At 39.4% G+C, this 18,554-nt stretch overlaps 1 protein-coding gene across 1 annotated transcript in view; it reads right to left on the minus strand.

The window, feature by feature from the left end:
- Positions 1-5,644: 5,644 nt before the first annotated feature.
- ncf4 (neutrophil cytosolic factor 4) overlaps positions 5,645-18,554 on the minus strand; it is a 42,905-nt gene continuing 29,995 nt past the window's right edge. The window contains exons 8-10 of the mRNA XM_074665457.1: positions 12,582-12,733; positions 10,360-10,425; positions 5,645-6,536 (exon numbers count right to left, since the gene is read on the minus strand). Coding sequence (XP_074521558.1) covers positions 6,329-6,536; positions 10,360-10,425; positions 12,582-12,733 — 426 coding nt within the window. The 3' untranslated portion in view covers positions 5,645-6,328. The remainder of the gene's footprint in view (positions 6,537-10,359; positions 10,426-12,581; positions 12,734-18,554) is intronic.

Genomic DNA, 18,554 nt, shown 5'->3' on the forward strand with positions numbered 1-18,554 from the left:
ATCAATGTAAAAAAAACAGCAGCAGATGCAGAGATCTATTTCTCACCAGCTTGAGTTTGTGTGGTTGAGTGTCTGTGTGCTTATTCTCTGCATCTTTAAATGCACTGAACAGGAAAAAAAGATGCTTAAAAATGCATTAACACGCCTACTTCTACATCTCTGTTATTCTGTGTGCCACGATGAATGGGAGTACAACGTTGAGCTGCTCTCCTGTAAACTGTGAAATCTCACATGCATAAAAAAACATTAAGTGTTACTGCAACAATTATCAGAACAATAATTATTCTCTGTGCTGTTAACTGAGCCTGCAGTACTTCAGAGTGTCCTATGAGTGGCAGCACTTCACAGCACTCAGCTGAACTCTGCGAGGATCAGTACAGAGGAGAGCGGGGGTTTTATGTTAAATAACTGAGACTCCTACAGATCAGATCAAAGACAAAGATGAAATTTTATATCTAACACAAGCAGAGCTCTCAGAGTCAGGAGTTGGTCTTTTATGTAACACAGCAATGAGGGATGCTGTGTATCAGCAGGTCTCTTAATTACATTAAAAGACAAGAATAGAATTAAGGGTGCAGGAACAAAGTAAGGAGAGACCGAAACAGTAAAAACTGGTGTTATAAACTGAATATGTCTCCCTGCAGCACAAGGACTCTTAAAGGCAAGGCCCTCCAAAAGTCATCTGCACTTCTCTCTATGAAGGCTGAAATTTCAACTTAAGTGTGAACACTGAGGTGATGTTTGAAGGCTTCAGTGTAGAAATGTGTGAACAGAATACTGCACTATTTGGACCTTTAGAAATGTACCCAGGCAACTGGCGCTACAGAGGGTTTAGACATGATGAACACAAACTTGCGTTCATCAGATTTGAGCCACACTGTTTATTTATAACCAGTGAAACAGAGGTTATTTTGTGATTTCCTAACTCCTAGTCTCGACTTGAATACCATGATTTATATGGTTTTCACATCAGTGTGAAATATTGTCACTCACAGCAGTGAGCTAATCTTATGATTGAAAAACTGAGTACTTTGGGGCTGTTTGACAATTTTCAAGAAATCAGGTCTGAATGTCCAAGACCTATCTTAAACCAGTTCTCAGCCTGCTCAAATATTGTCAACACGTCTGAAAACACATTTATATTTACTTCCCCCAAGGGGGTTATGGTTTTTGGAGTTTGTCTGTCTGTCTGTGAACAACTAACTCAAGGATTCTTAATCATTGTAAGATAGGGCCGTTTTCACCACATGTGTATATAACTCCACGATAAATGGTTGGATTGCTTTGCAAAACAATACAAGACAAGGTCACCATAATTTCTGACAGATGTACAATCCAGATCAAAGGAAGATCTGCTCTCCACGAATCCAAAACAACCGCACATCCTTATGAAAGTGGATGATAGTGCTCATTGAAAAAGACTAGCTGTTCCAGGATATTCCTCCCAGCACCTTTATAGTGAAATAAGGATAGACGTGAGAATTCTGATGGTCTCTCTTCAAAGTAATTCATGTGAGGCAAAGATGTACAATTTTCATAGAATGCTGTGGCATGTTTAAAAAATAATAATAAAATCAGGTCTGAAAAACAGAAAACCATGCAGCTTTAACGCAAAGTGCCTCACACTAATGGCAGGATTCACTTTATCAGAAAACTTTTAATGGACCTTCTCTCTCTAAAGCTTTTCCAAAAAGCAATTTGGATGTAGAGTGTGTAAGAGTGGTGTTATTTAGAAGAAGTCAATCTCCTGAAACTGGTGAGAAAAAAAGACAAAGAGCAGGAGCAGCAAGTTATCGTGAAGTGATATTACCGGTGCTTCCTCTCATACTGTGCTGAGTGGGTACAGGTACAGTTAAGTGTAAAACTGCTCTTTCAGAAAAGGAAGATTTACATAACTTGAACTGCTTGTGGGTAAAACAGTGAAAAGAGGCAGAAGAGAGAGAAAAAGGGGAGGTTAGAGGAAAGTTAGAGGGGTAGAGAAACTTCATGTAAAGAGGCACAGGACACAAGACACTGCTTGTTGGTAATTTAGTGTGTCCTTTTTTCTTTCCCTCTTGTGTTTATAAAAGATCATACCTCAGAGCTTCTGTATATTTAATCATGTTAAATAAATTAAGCTGTGTGTCTAAGGTTTCAGTGAAAGTTCATGGTATATTTGCAATTCACGGACTGACATGGCTGCAGCTCTTATGACATTCACACTAAGCTTAATGTACAACAGGTCATTAAGGTAACCTAAGATTAATATTATCAATTAAACTTTGTGTGTAGTCAAGTTAAGAACAAGTGTCTGCCTTTCTCTAAGCAGGTTATCAGGCACGGAGACTGAGCATGACAGACAGAGAGGTACAGACAGAGGATGTCAGGATGCCAAACAGGCAGTTTGGGTCAGATTGACAGAGAAAACTTTATGAACAGACAGGATGCAGCTATCCTCTGTTACGAGACTAATCATTTCTCAAGCTTGGCTTCCTGCAATTGTGTTTAGCCAAAGTTTGAAATCTGAACATTTTATTTTCATGAGGGCACTTCAGATCCAGAAAACAGATTTAAAGCATTCAAAAGCCAGATAACGCTCCACACCTGTAGAGATAGTGCCTTCCATAAACAAAACTAGCAACACACATTTATGTAATTTAACCTTAAAGCTATGGTCTACGATTTGGAAGCTTTGTACATCTTAATAACACCGTTTATAGAGCTGTTATGGTCCTATGGTCCAATCTACACAATATAAAGACCAAAAAGAACTAAAAAAATCCATTCAGTATATCCGCTGCAAAGCTGAATACTAGTTGACCAATCCAAATCACGCATGGCATGCGGGGTTTGGATTGGTCTGGGAGTCCATCCAATCCCCTGTCTCCCTCGCTTTGCACTGTCATGCCCATGGTCCCGCCCTCGTTCCCCACTACCCCTCTCATGTCAGCTAGCTGCTCAGCTACTGAAGCATCATGGAGCCAGTGAAGACCGAAACCAGGAAGCTGTTACTGTTACCCTCCACAGGGAAGGGAAGAAAACGAAAACGTTTCAAGGAAAAGGCTGAAGCAAGGAAGAATTATGAGCGATACAGGTGCCAACAGAGACTGAATATTGGAGAAATGTACGACCGGTGGAAAAAGCTGCAGAGGGATTTAGGACAGAAGACTGTGCCTGTACTGGCTAATGACTGAACGCTGCTGGTCGGAACGGGTCAGCTCTGTCAATAGATTTTAGCATAAGTTAGCCACACATCTTTAGCATTGTATACTGAGCTGGTGAAGACACGCAGTGAAAGGTAAAGCCTCGCCCACAGTCGGCTCTGCTCTAATCAGCTGGCAGTGGCAACGCCAGACCTGCTTCACCGGCTAATTCATGGTTTTGATCGCTCTGGTCCAATTGAAAAAGCTACCACTGTGTGTTACAAGGAGGATGACTGTCTTGTTTGTTACATTTTCTGCCGGCCACTTCTTGTTCTGTCAGAGGGGGCGTGTTGTCAGGAGGCGAAGAAGGGCGATACAAGCTGGGGGGCGGGATCTTGGAACACGGAGGGGAGGGGTGAGTGAGGCTGCGTTTTTCAAATGTGTCCCATCAGCCAAACTGGGTTTCAGACCATGGCTTTAAATGAAAATTATAAGGAAAGCCACATATGTTTGTAATTCAGAAGAAAAAAAACAGCTAGCTAGCATCCTAGCCTGAAAAATCAATTAAAAGGTAGCATCTGTCCTTATCTTTTTATGCAAACTGCTAGGAAACAAATAAATGATTCACGTTTGATTGTTTTTCTTTTCAACCTACAGTCCATTCCACTGAATTAGTGCCATTTGCTACTCTCTATAAAAAAATGTTATACTTAAACCTAAGGTAATGTAAATTAATCTTTTAAATTTGTAATAATATGCAATCAAATCAATGTGCAGAATGCTTGCCTTGATACAAAAAATATCTTATAGTTAATTTTATCGTTTTCACTACCTGGGTACACAAATGGCGCTGATTGGGTGGCCTCTATAATGCTGAAATCAGTTAATTTAAAAAACAGGATCCAGTGTGTCCCAACACTAGCAGCTGGTTCACTTCACTTCAAGAAAAAGGGGAAAAACATTCACAAAGACAAAACAACAGCTATGTAACTTGTCTACCTGCTCAATCACATTTCAAAATTTTTTCTGCTGTGACTCAAAAGTTTAGACACATTTTAGGAAATCCTGTTTTCAAAGCTTAACCTGAACATGTAGGTTAATCAGCTGTTCTTAGCCACACAGTAAACAGCGTCCTTGAAAAGGACCCTGAAGCCACATATGCTCACTCAGCGTTTAGTTTCCCTGGATGAAAGCATCATCAGCTGAATGTAAGTAGAAAATGTGACGGCAGGTGAACTTCACGGTGGCTGTGATGGCTCTTTCTTTTTTCACATCAACAACAACAAAGCAGTCACAAAGCCTGGAGCAGTGAAGGCATCAACAGCAACAGAAAGTTATCTTGGTCACGAGCCATGGCTGCCTTTCATGTGGCACGAAAACAAACCACTAGCTTTTTGGCTCTGCCAAAGTCACACCAATGTCACCCTGAAGAAAGGAAAGTCATACCTGCTCTTTAGGAAAGAAAAACACACTAGATGAACAATAATGCAACTAAAAATACATCACACAGTACAAAACTGATCTGTTAGGGACACACTCCCTTCCTCTTCTTCATTATATTTTCAAATTTGTGAATTATTAATTCAAAGTTGGCTTTCTCGTTTTCAGATGCTTTTCGATCATACACAGCTTGTGTATATCCAAATGTTGCACAAGCAGAAGACTGGCTAAAAAAATAATGACAGTAATATGAATTAATGGCAGAGCCAATCAGGGTGATATGCTGCACCTCACAGGATCCAATCACCACTTAAAGTGTCATTTAAACCTCAAATCCACCATTAGCACCTTAGTGTCCAAGTATTCCAGTTAAACACTAGAAAAGACAACTAAAATGATGTTAGCTTTTCCACACGACACCTTTTCAGAACAAGGTATAAGCTGCATTTCTGCAAAATGTGAGTATTAAAGTAGAGTATTTCCTGTCAGAGCCAATCCATCACAGATTCAGCAAGCGTATGACAACTGAACAAACACCTGAACAAACACCTGAAAAATCAACAGAAATTCAGTGTTTGCTCTGAAGAAGTGCAACTATCGGTCTCTTCTTGTGGGATAAGCAACTTTTAAAAGATGCATAACTTCCACAGTGCCTGGAAGAGACTGTTAAAAAGGAATATGAAGAGAACAACTTTGCATTACAGACGAGTTAAAACTGTCGTCCCAGCAAAGGCAATGTGAATTTCCTGAGGCGAGTGCGAATGAAACGCAGACACATAGAAAATGTGAGTGTGAGTGAACCAGACAGAGCCGGAAGCGATAACTAGAGGAGTCCAATTTAAAGTAAAGACTTTTCCCATTAGCACTTTATGTCTGTAGTTGGTTGGCAGTGTTTATCAGTACCTGATGATTAGTTTGTTTTGTAGGATTGAAAATTTGTTCTTTGTTCATTTCTCCAGAGCTGAAGAGAATGACCAGGTTTGAACAGACAAGTTCAACAGATTATGCAAATCACGTCAGTTAAATTTCATCACAAAACAGAAACGTTTTGTTTTCTTTGTTTATTTGTTTTTTTTTCCATGTAAGGTGGAGAAAAGCTTAAGAATCCTTCACATAACAGAATAAAAGGTCAGTGCAGTTTCAGATAAAGTTAAAACAATCAACAGCTTTTATTAATCTGCGAGGAAAGACTTTTGTTGTGGACACTTTCTTGCTGCTGAATGTTGTGAATATAAAGTGATCCTGTGATTAAAAATTCACCTGCTGCAGCTGATGCTTTTGTTAACCAAAGTTCATCAAAGAGAAGAACATGAAATTAATTTATTCTTTGTTTTTACTTGCAATTTGAATGAAATTACAAGCACTACTTATGCACTTAGCAGTATTTTTAGGGGGAAAACGATGTAGTTTATTTTGTCATGTGTTTGAAGCAATAAAATAGTCTAAATATCAAGCGATTGTTGTTTAATTTTTCATTTGAATGTCTCTCTAGTGGCTAAATAAAATGTAAAATGAGGAGTTTAAAAGAGTTTATCAATGAAAATCAAGTCACTTCTCATGAGTCATCTGTCTGCAGCTCTGCTTCTCCTTTGAACAAAAGCTTCAATCAAAAATAAATAAATAAAAAAAAAACAACTAACCAAAGCACTCAAAAATGAATTGGGCTATCGAATTGCTTTATTATTAAGTGAAATGTGAAAGCCATGAACTGATAAGTTATTAATGAATACTTAACATATTCTGTCCTTCCATAAACTAGCCATACTTTAACCCTCGCTGTTGTAAACAGAGAGGTCAGAGGCCAGGGTCACATGCAGTTCCCATGGAAACTGATTAACAGGTCTCTTGACATTGCCCTGCTGACCTCTGCTCTCCTTGATCATCAGCTGAACGTCCTCGTCGTCCAGGATACGGATGAGGTCGCCTTCAGGGTCGCGGTAGTTCAGGGCAATGTCATCCTCCTTGAAGACGTTCCTGCCGAGAGATAAGAATAAAAAACAACAGGTAAACTAAAAAATATCACAAGTTTTATTTTGTGTCAGTACTAACTTCATACGTGGTGATGCAAAACATGACAATAAATCTTTGTCCTTACTTGTGTGAAACAATTATCAATATGCTGAGGCTAGATATTCATATTTAAATTAAATAATCAGGTGCTCTTCCCTTTCACAGAGACTTAGAGGAGGGCTGCGAGATGTTAGACAGTGTCACAAAGAAATCTAAGAGATGCACCAGATGCTCTTCATAGTACAAGAGGTAAAAAGCTGATACAGCTCTCAATGCTGAGCCATAAGGAAAGATGCAGCAGATACTTAAAACTGCTCAGAGAGTTAAATTCATCTGCGATGGGAGACTTCACATGCCACATAGTCCCACATTGTAGTCACGGCTCATTAGACAGAAAACTGGGAGCGCATCCCAGCTGTCACTGGGCACAAGGCATGCTAAAAACACTCACACCTACAGGCAATTTAGAGTGACCAGTTCACCTGACAGGCATATTTTTGGACTGTGGGAGGAAGCTGGAGTACCCAGACAGAACCAAGGGAACATGCAAACTCCACACATAAGGCACCTGTCCATCCAGGGAATCTAAGCAGGAACCATCTTACTATGAGTCAACACTGCTGCAACCATCACCTACTACTGCACTAATAATCCTGAGTGTATGAGACAAAGGTTTGTACCTGCCCTCTCTTTTATGTGCATACATGAAAGGCAAGGCAGGTAAAGCAGCAGCAAAGACCCCAGAGGTATAGAACAGAGCAGGTATCAATAAATCAATAACTATACATCTGACACTGGTAAAATCAGACACAGTCAGACAGATTTAAAGGAGGAGATGAAAGTAGGCTTCAAAGCGGTTGTTCAGGGAAACAGCAAGAGGGCAGGTTAAACAGTTTAATGTCAACCATTTGATATGCCTATAGGAAGTATAGTTGGAATCAGCTGCTCTTACTGCCAGCTGTTAGGAGCTGGTAGTAAGTGCGGCTGACGTACTGTAGGGCAAACATGAATTTGTGGCCAGTCTGACCTAACATTGTGCTCTTTATCTTTAATGCAGGGGCTGGTTTTGTCCTCTAAGGTTGATAAAAGTTAAAAGCCCGTCCTCATTTTCACATACTTCTTTGTTTAACATCCGATGTCATTTTGTATTGTTAAGTTTGGGTGCCTACCTATTTTTGTGTGCTTGCTTTTTATGAGTTTTATATGAGACAGGCAAATTTGCATGTCTTTCACTTTTAGTAGCTGTGTACTTTAATGTTAAAAGCAATAAAAAGTAATTAAATCGTAACATTATTAAAAATAAAGCCTTGCACCAAGCTTCCAGTCAAAGAAATGACTGCCCTCATAAGGCCTTTGTCGATAAATTAGGGTTTAATTAAAATTTTGGCTATGAGAGTTATCACCAAGAAAACATGTGTTGGACCAAAGGTAATGGTTAATAAGAGAAGATATGAAGTTTGACAACTGCTGCACCTTCTCCATATTTGCATTCTTGGCAATGAACATGTAGTGAAGGACGTAAAAAGAAAAACAGAGTTCAGAGACAAAGACACAGCAGGTTTTTCTATACGATTCCTGCAGGCGCACTATGATTAACTTTAAATAATAGATAAAGGATATGCAAATAAAACGATCAGAGTCACTTCCTGCCAACAGCAGTAAAATTATTTTGTGAAGGCTCTTATATTCTTTATCTGAGTGAATTAGAGATTTCAAAATCTCAATGTAGCGTAAAGCCTTGCTGAAATATCTATTGGTTGATAGAGCTGTGACCAGTAGAGATGTTCAGACGTGGCTAATTTCCTACTAGTTACCTGTCAACTAATCAACTGGTCTTAAGGTTAGGAAAGATGAGGAAACCGTGAAAAAGTGGGTCAGGGTCTGCAGGTTAACAGCGACAATTTGATAGGCCAAGAGTGGCTAGAGTTGGCAGAGCTAGCACAATCACCTGCTAGTTAATGTTCATACTCCTGTTGTGGTTACATAATGTGTGTTAAGTTAACCTACGTACGACTATATCTGCATTTTCAAGATGAAACTGCACAAAGCTTCAAGGTGCCATCTGTCATCTGTGCCTATATACATCCAGGTAATACAGCATTACAGCATACCTCCAGGTATTAGTTGATGGTTAAGTTGCATAGACACAACATTAATATAAATACCGTGTTTAACTGAATAGTAATCTTGGTGTCAACTGAGGGTGAAGACATTTAATCACTGTCAACTAAATGCACACATCCCTGGTGTACACTGTAAAGTATATATCTGCATTGGTGTATATGTTTCCTAATGCTCCAATATGAAATCCTTACTTTAAATTCTACATAGAACATAATTCACAGAGCTTACAAATCAAAATCACTCTTACATTTATTTTACGTTACCTTGTTGCCATACACCCAGCAAACATTTTTGCATTTAAAATTAAAAAAGAGAAGTAAAACGAAATTGCACCTAAATTTTAGCCACTGCCAAAACAAATACAAAGAGAGGTGTTGTATTAGTCCAAATTAAAACTCATCAAAGCTTGAAGAAACACATTGAATTTTTAATTATTTGACCGTCTAATAGTTAAAGAAGCTTTTTTTTAAAAAAAAATTTGACTCTTACTCTTGTCAGTTTCACCAGGTGTAATTCTTTTACCTGTCTTTCGTCCTCTCTCATCTCCACACCTCCACCACTCCTCCTCCATTCTTCACCTCCCTACCTCCCTTTATCAGTGCTAGGCCATATTAAACTCCAAACCAGGGCCTCATCCATCCTACTCCAGGGCACAATAGCCTGAACACAGGAAAACAATAATGAGCAGATAAGAGGAAGAAATGAACTGATTATGAATGGGGAGGGCTAATCATCATGGTTCTCACCTTTCTAAATTACCAGATAATGAGAGATGGAGGGAGAGGGAGTGTGAAAGTGTGAGGAGACAGAGGAGAGCAGATATGATTTTGTAATGAGCATGTGCATCCTGTGATGTGGGAGGGGAGGGGAGAGGTGGTGTGCAGGGAGTCAGAGGCCAGGAGGAACTAATGTCATAAGAAGCAATGATTGGCAACTCGCATGTTTGCAGGTTTTATGGTGCCCTGCGGCTCAACATGCTGCCCCTCCAGATGGCCTGGTGAATTAGCGACCCTTTACAGATGCTGGCTTGGTTAGGCAGCCAAATCCTGAGTGTAAAGTTAAAAGGTTACACACCACCTCAGTTCATCAGTGCATTTGAAAAACACTGAATATGGAAAACTGTTTAACAAACCACTTTAATTTGTGATTTAAATCACCTGCTTTAGGTCGTATTTATTCAAATGGTTTCGGTAAAACACACTGAACACATCACAGATGCCAGGGTCAAAGGTTAACAGTCAAATGTTAAAAGTTTCTTTTTCCAATGTAGTTCTGTAACACAAAGAACAGGAAGAGGGGAGCTAACATGAGGTTTGTAAGTGACTACGATGGTGAAGCTTTTCATGTAGAAACCATGCTTCACTTTCAGCCTCTGTTAAATATATCCGTTCCATTAACACATCTGTTTGAGGGTGTTTGTCATTCACCCACAGGTGTGAGGATGTGTACACTCATTTCCCCTCTGCCGCTAAACAACAGTCAGCTCTCAACACCCACAAAAATTTCCCACATAAGTGTAAATGAAGTCAAAGCATGACAGGAAACACACTTTTGAATTTCCATCAAAACTTTTGTGTCTCCCTAAAATTGGCTCCAGCACTTCAAAATGAAGAGAAAAGGACATGAAGTGCTAAAAAGGTCTGAACATTTGGTGCAGACATACCTCATACGAGACAGGAGGTCCTTGTACGTTGGCTGGATGGTGAGGTCTTCTTGTACGCATACATCTCTGTGAGAGGGAAAATGTGATTATCTATTAAGACATACTTGCAAAAAACTAACCAGCATTTACAGTTGTTGCTTGACAAACATGTATTTGGCTCATAAACTGTTTTCTCATAGCAGCATGTTAAAGTTATATCACATTAAAGAGGTATGTGCCTCTGTGTAACTTTTGTCCAATCAGCTTCTTTTTGATCACCTTTAATTTCATACACTATAAAGCAGGACAAAAATGCTCCTGTGAAGCAGTTATTTTGTTGCAAACCATTTAATGGAGGCGTTTTTTTTCCATGATTCTGTTTATATTGATCCTAAACTTGCAACATATAGACTAAAACATAACTTACATAACCTTTACTTTAGACTGTTTTTAGGGGTATGAATAATTTGAGGATGCTCCAAGTAATTACATAACAATAAACAAAAATATCAATGTGGGAAGTGTATTTCTTTTGCAGATTAATTCATCTAAACGCCTTCACAATCAGCTCACAGGAATGACCAAAGTCAAAATTTTAATGGTGTACAGGGTTCAAATAACTTTTGTTATATAAAAAAAATGTTTAGCTTACATTTCTTCACTGTAAAATGTTTTTGACCAGTGTGTAGTACTCTAAAATGTGAGGATTTACACATCCAATAGGATTTTCTTTCCATTTGACACAATATTAATGCTTAAATGAGTAATTACTGTTTGTATAGAAACTAGTTGTATGATACGATAGAGGTGGGAAACTATACACTTTATAGTCCACCTTTGGAGACTTAAGCCTTTAACTTAAATGTTTCACATGCTCAGCTGACCCCACAGTAAAACAGGTGAATAAAAGAACCAATGAATCATCACAATTATGCAGGTAAACACATTCACAACATAAGTGTATTGCACATCACCCATAGTCCACAAGATCTGCACAAACTTTTTGAGACATGAAACAAATGAAAATACCGAGCATGATGGCTTCAAACAAAATAAGCCCTAAAGATTTACAGTAATGTAACCTAAAAAATGGTAATATTTGAACATACTTTCTGTCAAATAATCCATTTGTTGCCCACACAGACTTTTGAAAGTCATTGTTGATGGGTGCCATATTGGAAATGCTGAAGTCAACCTAGCTTTGGTTGAGGTGAAGAGGCTGCCTTTAACCTCTTTGCAGAGAGCTACAGGGTGCCAACACACCAGTCAGGTCAGCCATGACCTTTTATGGACAGGGCTCATAAGTTAAATAAATTTGAAAACAAAGTCATAAAAAAATCACCCTTGTACCTCACCTGCCTCAAAATTTTGACTGTGCTTTTTTTTTTTTTTTACCTCAGTGCCAGGTTGTGTTGCCAGGTTAAAGGATATGTATCCTAAACAGTACTTACTTATGAACAAGACTAATTGGTATCAATGAGAAAAATTGAGAGAAAATTGTGAGAAATTACAAATCAGAAGTTAATGAAAGAACAGGCTAATAAGCGTGAGACTCCCAGGAGTGTTGGGAAGTATGCCTGTACTGTGTGCCAAAAGGGACACAAGCTATTCAGCCTCAGGCTGCTTGTTGAACCAGGCTATAACCATGTTTATTTTTGGTATGAAAATGGTTTGCTGTGTTTCTGCAGCCAGGCTCAAGAGTAATGTTCAACAAGTGCAATTTTTTCCACTTGTACCAAATCGTGTTTTCAGACTGAAGGTTATTTCTTGAATGTGACACCTTTTTACAGGTGTTGATTCAAAAGAATGGTTGTAATGTGCAGTAAATATTTTGCACAAGTTTCCAAAGACATGGGATTTACAGACTCACTACAACACATTAAGTATTCTTTCCTTTGGTAGCATTAGGAGGACCAGCTGTTAAATTTGGACTGAAGAAACCCCAAGTTATGCACAAAATAACACTCAAACTATAAACACATGGACGTCCTTTCAGTGAGATCACCCACTACGTTCTAACGGGTGTTACAAAATCTAGAGATGGAGGTCGATGGGCCTATACAGTGGTCATAAATGAATAAATGTGATTGAGTGACCGAAGCCTTTTTTTTTTTGTTAAAATAACCTCAAGTGGACACTCATGGAACTACATTTTCTGCACAGCCACATATCTTTCATATTTTGAACACTAAAGATGCATCTTGTCACAAACACGTAACTTCCCAAACCCTCATTTAACCAACCTGGTTTGAACTCCAGAGGGGGTCCACAGGAAGCAGCGCAGGCAGCTGTAGGTGTGGCCTCCTCCCTCCCCTTCTGAGTCACTGTCTGGGAGGGGTTTAATGATTTTCACAAAGGATTGTGGGAAAATGCCTGTCTGGTTGTTCACTGTACCCTGAGAAGAATAAACAGGGACAAAAGACAGAAAAGGAGAGAAAACATAAATGAAGTGACCGTAAGAAAAAAGTGTGTAAATTCCCAGATGATAGTGTGATTTGGGGCTGATGAGATGATGAGGCAGTTAATGATTTCAGGAAAAGAAACACATGAAAGCAGCATGGACGTGCATCTAGAGGGAAGTTTTCTTGCCTAATTAGCCTGTTCATAATATCTTGCTGATGTTACAGGCCTTCTTACGACACCCCTGGTGTCTGTGTGTGTGAGTGTGTGTGTGTGCAGCACGAGGCAGCAGTTTTATATAACACTGTCCATGTGATCAGGCAACAGTAAAATCAATGATCATCTGGGGCTTAAATAAGAAGACTTTCTGATCTGCACTGGGATGTGCACATTTAGCCTGTTTGCTTGAATCTATTATTCATAATTTAAAAAATTTACAGAGCATCATGATGCAACTCTCAGAAACCACATTCAAAGATTTTATAAAAGTGTAATCACTGCTAAATATTTACTAAAATATATATCTGATTCTGTTTTTGAATTGAAAAACAATACAAGCATTACGTCAGTGATTCTTAGACATGTCCTTTACAAAACAAACAGGAACACTGAACTGCAAAACAAGTGAGTGACTCTGTACTGTAACTCAACAAGTCATATTTAGTACAATGAAAGCAACACTGCAAAATGCAACCTTAATTTTTTTATGGGCTTGAATGGTTGAGGTCAAGCCAAGGACAAGGAATGGCTTAGGATTTCTTGCCTTTGGTTTTGTGACGTTTGTTTTCACCAGGCTTCAGGAGGATCCTTCATTGGTTTGAAGGACCGCTCATTGAAATGGGTGGTAGATATTTTTGTAAGCTTCAAGTCAGTCTTTTATATCTTCATATAAATGGATATCCTTTCATGGAAGCTGCCATTTTGCATTGCATATTTCAGACCAACACACATTTTTTTGTAGTTAGTTAGCTGCTGCATCCAATAAAGCAGATAAGGTGAGGCGAGTGGTTGTTGTGTGCAAAAGACTTTGTGTTGACTGATGTTTATGATGTTGTAACTTGACAAATAAAGGATCATATTTATCATGTGTCAAAGCTTCTTCTCCTCAAAGGCCACCATCTCTTCCTAACTGGGGGGATGAATAAGGAGCATTTTAATCTAGAGCTCCACCACTAAACATTCCCATATCTACACAGATCGCCTGTCATTTTGTGTTCTTGTCACTCTTTTACTGTCTAGTCCAACTCTCAATACTTTTGCTTCTGTGTGTGTTTGTGAGGGTCACTGATGCTGCTGCAGTGGAGATCGGGATTGCCTGGAGGAGCTGACTGGCTCAAATGGGATCCGGACACTCCCATCATTGGTCTTTGTCTGGGCTGCACTTTCTTCAGTTTTGTTTTGTTTTAAGTTAGGTTCAGAGTTTGTCTTTTGTTTGTTGGGTTTGCATTTGGTGTGAAAAATCATTGTTTAAAATCGCAAGATTAGTTTTGTTGTTGGTTGGTGGACCACAGGAGTAGACCATTTCAGGTACTTTATTCAATTTTATGTTACAAACCTGCTCTCAGACAAAACAACCTTGCTTATAACACAGCTCAAAGAATTATACATTCTCAAATTCATGGATGGGGAAAAAAAAAAAACTGAAACAGTGATCTGTTTTAATTAGTTCAATATGCAACTTGGCTTATCTAAAAAGGGCACATCATCACCTATCGTGGAAGGGTAAGAGTTTGTTTTCGGCCAATAGTTCAATTCTCTTTTCTGTATGTACACACAGACAAGACTGGACCCCTCCCTGTGACTTTACAATCAAGCTAAGACTGTTTCCCCCTTCAATTTCACCTCATGTGTTGTTTTTCTGTGCCAGGCTGAGTCCCTTAAACAGTCTGTCTGCTGTGTAAAGGTTGTAGACCAGGGATGTCAAACTCGTGCCATGGAGGGCCAAGAGGCTGCAGGTTTTCGTTCCAACCAAGAACTCCACCAGCTGATTTCACTGATTACCTCACCTTCAAGCAGAGAGCAGGGACTAATCAGTGAAAACAGCTGGTGGAGTTCTTGGTTGGAAGGAAAACCTGCAGCCTCTTGGCCCTCCATGGCACGAGTTTGACATCCCTGTTGTAGACTATAGACAAATAACAAGGGTTCAGTTGAGTTATGTACAACAGTAATCACTCATTATGGGTTTTAAACTGCCAAAATCATGCATTACTTGTGTTATAAAGCACAAGTTTGCTTTATCTTCTTTTGATCTAAGGTAGGGCAATCCACAACCTTTGGAGAAAGGCTTCAAATTAGCATCTATTGCTACTTTTACATTCAGCATTTGGGATAAAGTTGGATTTACAGCTTGGATCTCGTCTTTTTGTTTGGCTGTTCTCATTAATTTCTTCATACGGCTTTTAATAGATCCACCTGTGAACTGGTCACTCTCCTTGGCCAACCTGTACCTGAGCAACAAAAACGTCACATGCAAAACAACTTGGTGTTTCCAGAAACAAACTATGCTGAACGAAACATCAATAAAGTGTGTAAAAGTGCGATGAACAGTTTCATGTTAGAGCTGATGTGCAGAGAGACCCAGCAAACCCATGAGCAGGTGACAGTGAGGAGGAGGCGGAGGAGGAAGAAGAAAAGAAAGGGACTCAGCATTTTCATGATGGCTTTTAAAATGCAAGTGACTCCTCTACTACATCAGTACAGATCAGGGATGCGAGTCTCTAAGGTTATTCGTTAGCAAAAGGTCAGACTTTTGTATGATACAGCACCATGGATGGAGGTGAACCAAATCTGAATTGAAAGGATCAGATGCAATGTGACTCGCTCTGTTTAAACTGTCATGAAAACAGATCGAGTCTACAGTGTGAATGTATTCTGTGTGAAGCTGCAGCAAAAAGGTTTACTTTCAATTTATAGAGCTAACAGTAAGGTTTTTTTCTACTCACAAACTATCATTTCAGAGCTACACCAACCAGACCAGCTGATTAGTCTGGAAGGACTTATCAAGACAGCCTGATGAAAGAGATTAACAGTAATCTAACCTACAAGGTAACAAAAGCATGATAATTATTTGCCCTTACTCTGAGAAAGGTGTGTTTAAAGCATTCACCTTGATGCACCAGTCTGTCAGCTAGTTTTGCCACTTTTTTCCACCCACAGCTGCTCTGTCCACTGACTAAATGAAAGGCACTCAGTCAACTTTTCACAAGTTGTAAGTGTTGCATTAACCTCACCCTCCCCAGAAAACAAAACACTTTGGATGAGCATGCGAGCAGAGCTGCCAGAACAGATTAATAAGAAGGTGTTGTGCTGTGTTCTATTAGATGAGCAGATTACCAGCATTTTTTGCTACGATTTTTAGATCCCTCTAGAAAGCCAGCGGCAGAATAAGCGTATCGTCCTCCTCCTCATTGTTGATTCTCACCCTCTCTCTCTCTCTCCCACCACATCAGCTTCCACCTCCTCCCTTTCTCTCTCCCTCTCTCCCACTCACCCACTCCCAGCTTCTCTCTCATACTCCATCTCAACACCTTACACATTTTTATACAACACGTTTCCTGACCTTTCTCTAAGTACTCTGTGACAAAGCAGAATTTCTATGACAACTATTTGGCAGCAATGTTCCAGTGTAGCCTTTTTATGTTGAGCAGCTAATTAAAATGTCCTACATCCAGCTTTTTGCAGTGGGTAACCAGGACATCTTGTTCATTAGGTGATTTTTCCTCTGAGGGGAAACCAGAGCAGGGCACCTCCAATAACATAACTCGAGATACTCTTTGTTCACAACGCTCAGCTGCAGCCACGCAGGGATGACAAGAGTCCAAATCTTTTTTTAACTGTTGGTGTTATGTAATTAACTTTTTGACTGTTGCAGCTTTTAGAGGAACAATTTTGTGCACTGATTTCTCAGAACAGAACAAAATAGAATTGGCTCCCTTTTGCATTAACACATCGACACAAAAAATTGGTATTTAAATATTTTTGTGTTATACGCCTTTCAAAGTTACAAAGCATCGTCACAAAACTTCTCCCTTCTGTAAATCATTCTACAAGATGTTGGACCCGGCTGCAGAGACAAAGTCCCATCAAGCCACAAGAGCATTTGAGGTGTTCAGTACTGATTGTTGTTGAGTTCTCACTGCTACACCAGTGTGGTCTTAAGCCATGACTGTGAAGCAAGAGACAGATTCAGAGTGCTTATTTGGCAAAATCCAGTGTTTTTTGTTTGTTTTTGTATCCACTGTTATAACATAACAGTGGATACATTTACATGCAGTCAATACCTCTTCATATTCAGAATATTAGCCATAACACGGTTGTGCAGAGCCATGTAAACACCAATAGCCCTTTTATTTTTAAAAAATGGAATGTGCTCATATTTCGGTTCTTAAAAATCCCAAAATCACCCCTGGGTTACTCCTTTGCTAACCCAAATATTTGGTCATGTAAACGACTATCGGGGTATCCCCTTCTAAAGGAATATCAATTTGTGTTCTGTGCATGTTCTGTTCGCAAGGAATCTTGGTCTTTTGAGTACAAAAAAACTCTGCGCTGCCACTGTTGTAGTTGCTGATGTTGTTGCGGATCATTACTTTGTATGGCTCATTTGTTGGTAATGGACACCAAACTTATTGTGTCTTCAGCGATATTTTTACTACTTTTTCTCCTGTGTTTGTCTGGAGATCCTACATGTAACCATGGCTGCATTGTTTACATGTGAACTCAGCTGTTGGCAGCCTGTAGCATGTCAATGCTAACTGGTGTAAGGCCTGATGTCTTCCCACAAGGTGAGGAGAAGGAGCTGAGGACGACGTGCTGGTTCTCAGGTATAAGCTAAGAAGTGACGACATCGACCTGTCCTTCCATTCATTGTTAGTGGTAAGAACGATCTCTAATAAGATGGACGAGCTAGCTGTGCTAACCCAGCAACAGAGGGAATATGCGTCATGACAAAATGACTTTTCAGTGTCAGTATACTGTGCAGTAAATCCAAGATTATTTCAGTATATCAGTGACATCCAGTGATCCCTGGTTAACTTGACAGTGTTAGCATATTTTCCAAAGTTCCAGTTTAGTTGTTTTCTCTTTTTTAATAAGTCTCTGTTTTGGCCTCAAAACATACATTGAGTGTTAAGATGTATCTGAAAAACGTACTTTGTCATTTTTGTGGGGACATAGGAAAAAAACAAAAGTTTCGAGGATTGCACCGAGATCAGAGGCTCCCCAGTTTGTTCACATCTGCCCAGATTTGTCAAAATGAATTGCATGTTTGGAAGGAAAACGGGCTGTTCTCCACCGTCAAACCACAATGTAAGAGCAAATAATTACATAGTTTTTAATTCATCAGTCAGTAAACAGTTTAATGAGGGAAAATTGTGCCTTTTTTAGACTTAACACTGTCCCTCTGGTAACACCATAGCTTTACACGATTTACAGCTAAAAAAAAATCACTATCTCTTTTTCACACTGGTGTTTCAGAAAAGCCTTTTTGTGTGTTTGTGTATGGCGCTTCTTTAGCTGTTGTCTCTTTAAAGCTGCTCCATGAGCTCTTTTTCCTGTGATTGGCCAGCCCTCTGGAGGAACTGCATGGGGCTGAACCTTGGTGTTTGAGGTTCACAAACCAGCGAGGCGATGCTCATGTGGTGACATCATGATTTCAGCAAGTCTTGTGAAGAAATGGTACTATTTTTGACAGACCATTTTCAGCAATTGACAGTTAGATACAGGGATTTCTATGAATATGTAGCCATGTAAAAATCTGCACGTTTAGTATGGACATCAAGCTTTGTTTCTTTACATCATGTTTTAAGTATGGGGAT

The sequence above is a fragment of the Halichoeres trimaculatus genome, unplaced genomic scaffold (genome assembly GCF_033239565.1).
Source record: "Halichoeres trimaculatus isolate MK-OKI-2021-1 unplaced genomic scaffold, fHalTri1.1 fHalTri1_scaffold_2, whole genome shotgun sequence".
Taxonomy (NCBI): domain Eukaryota; kingdom Metazoa; phylum Chordata; class Actinopteri; order Labriformes; family Labridae; genus Halichoeres; species Halichoeres trimaculatus.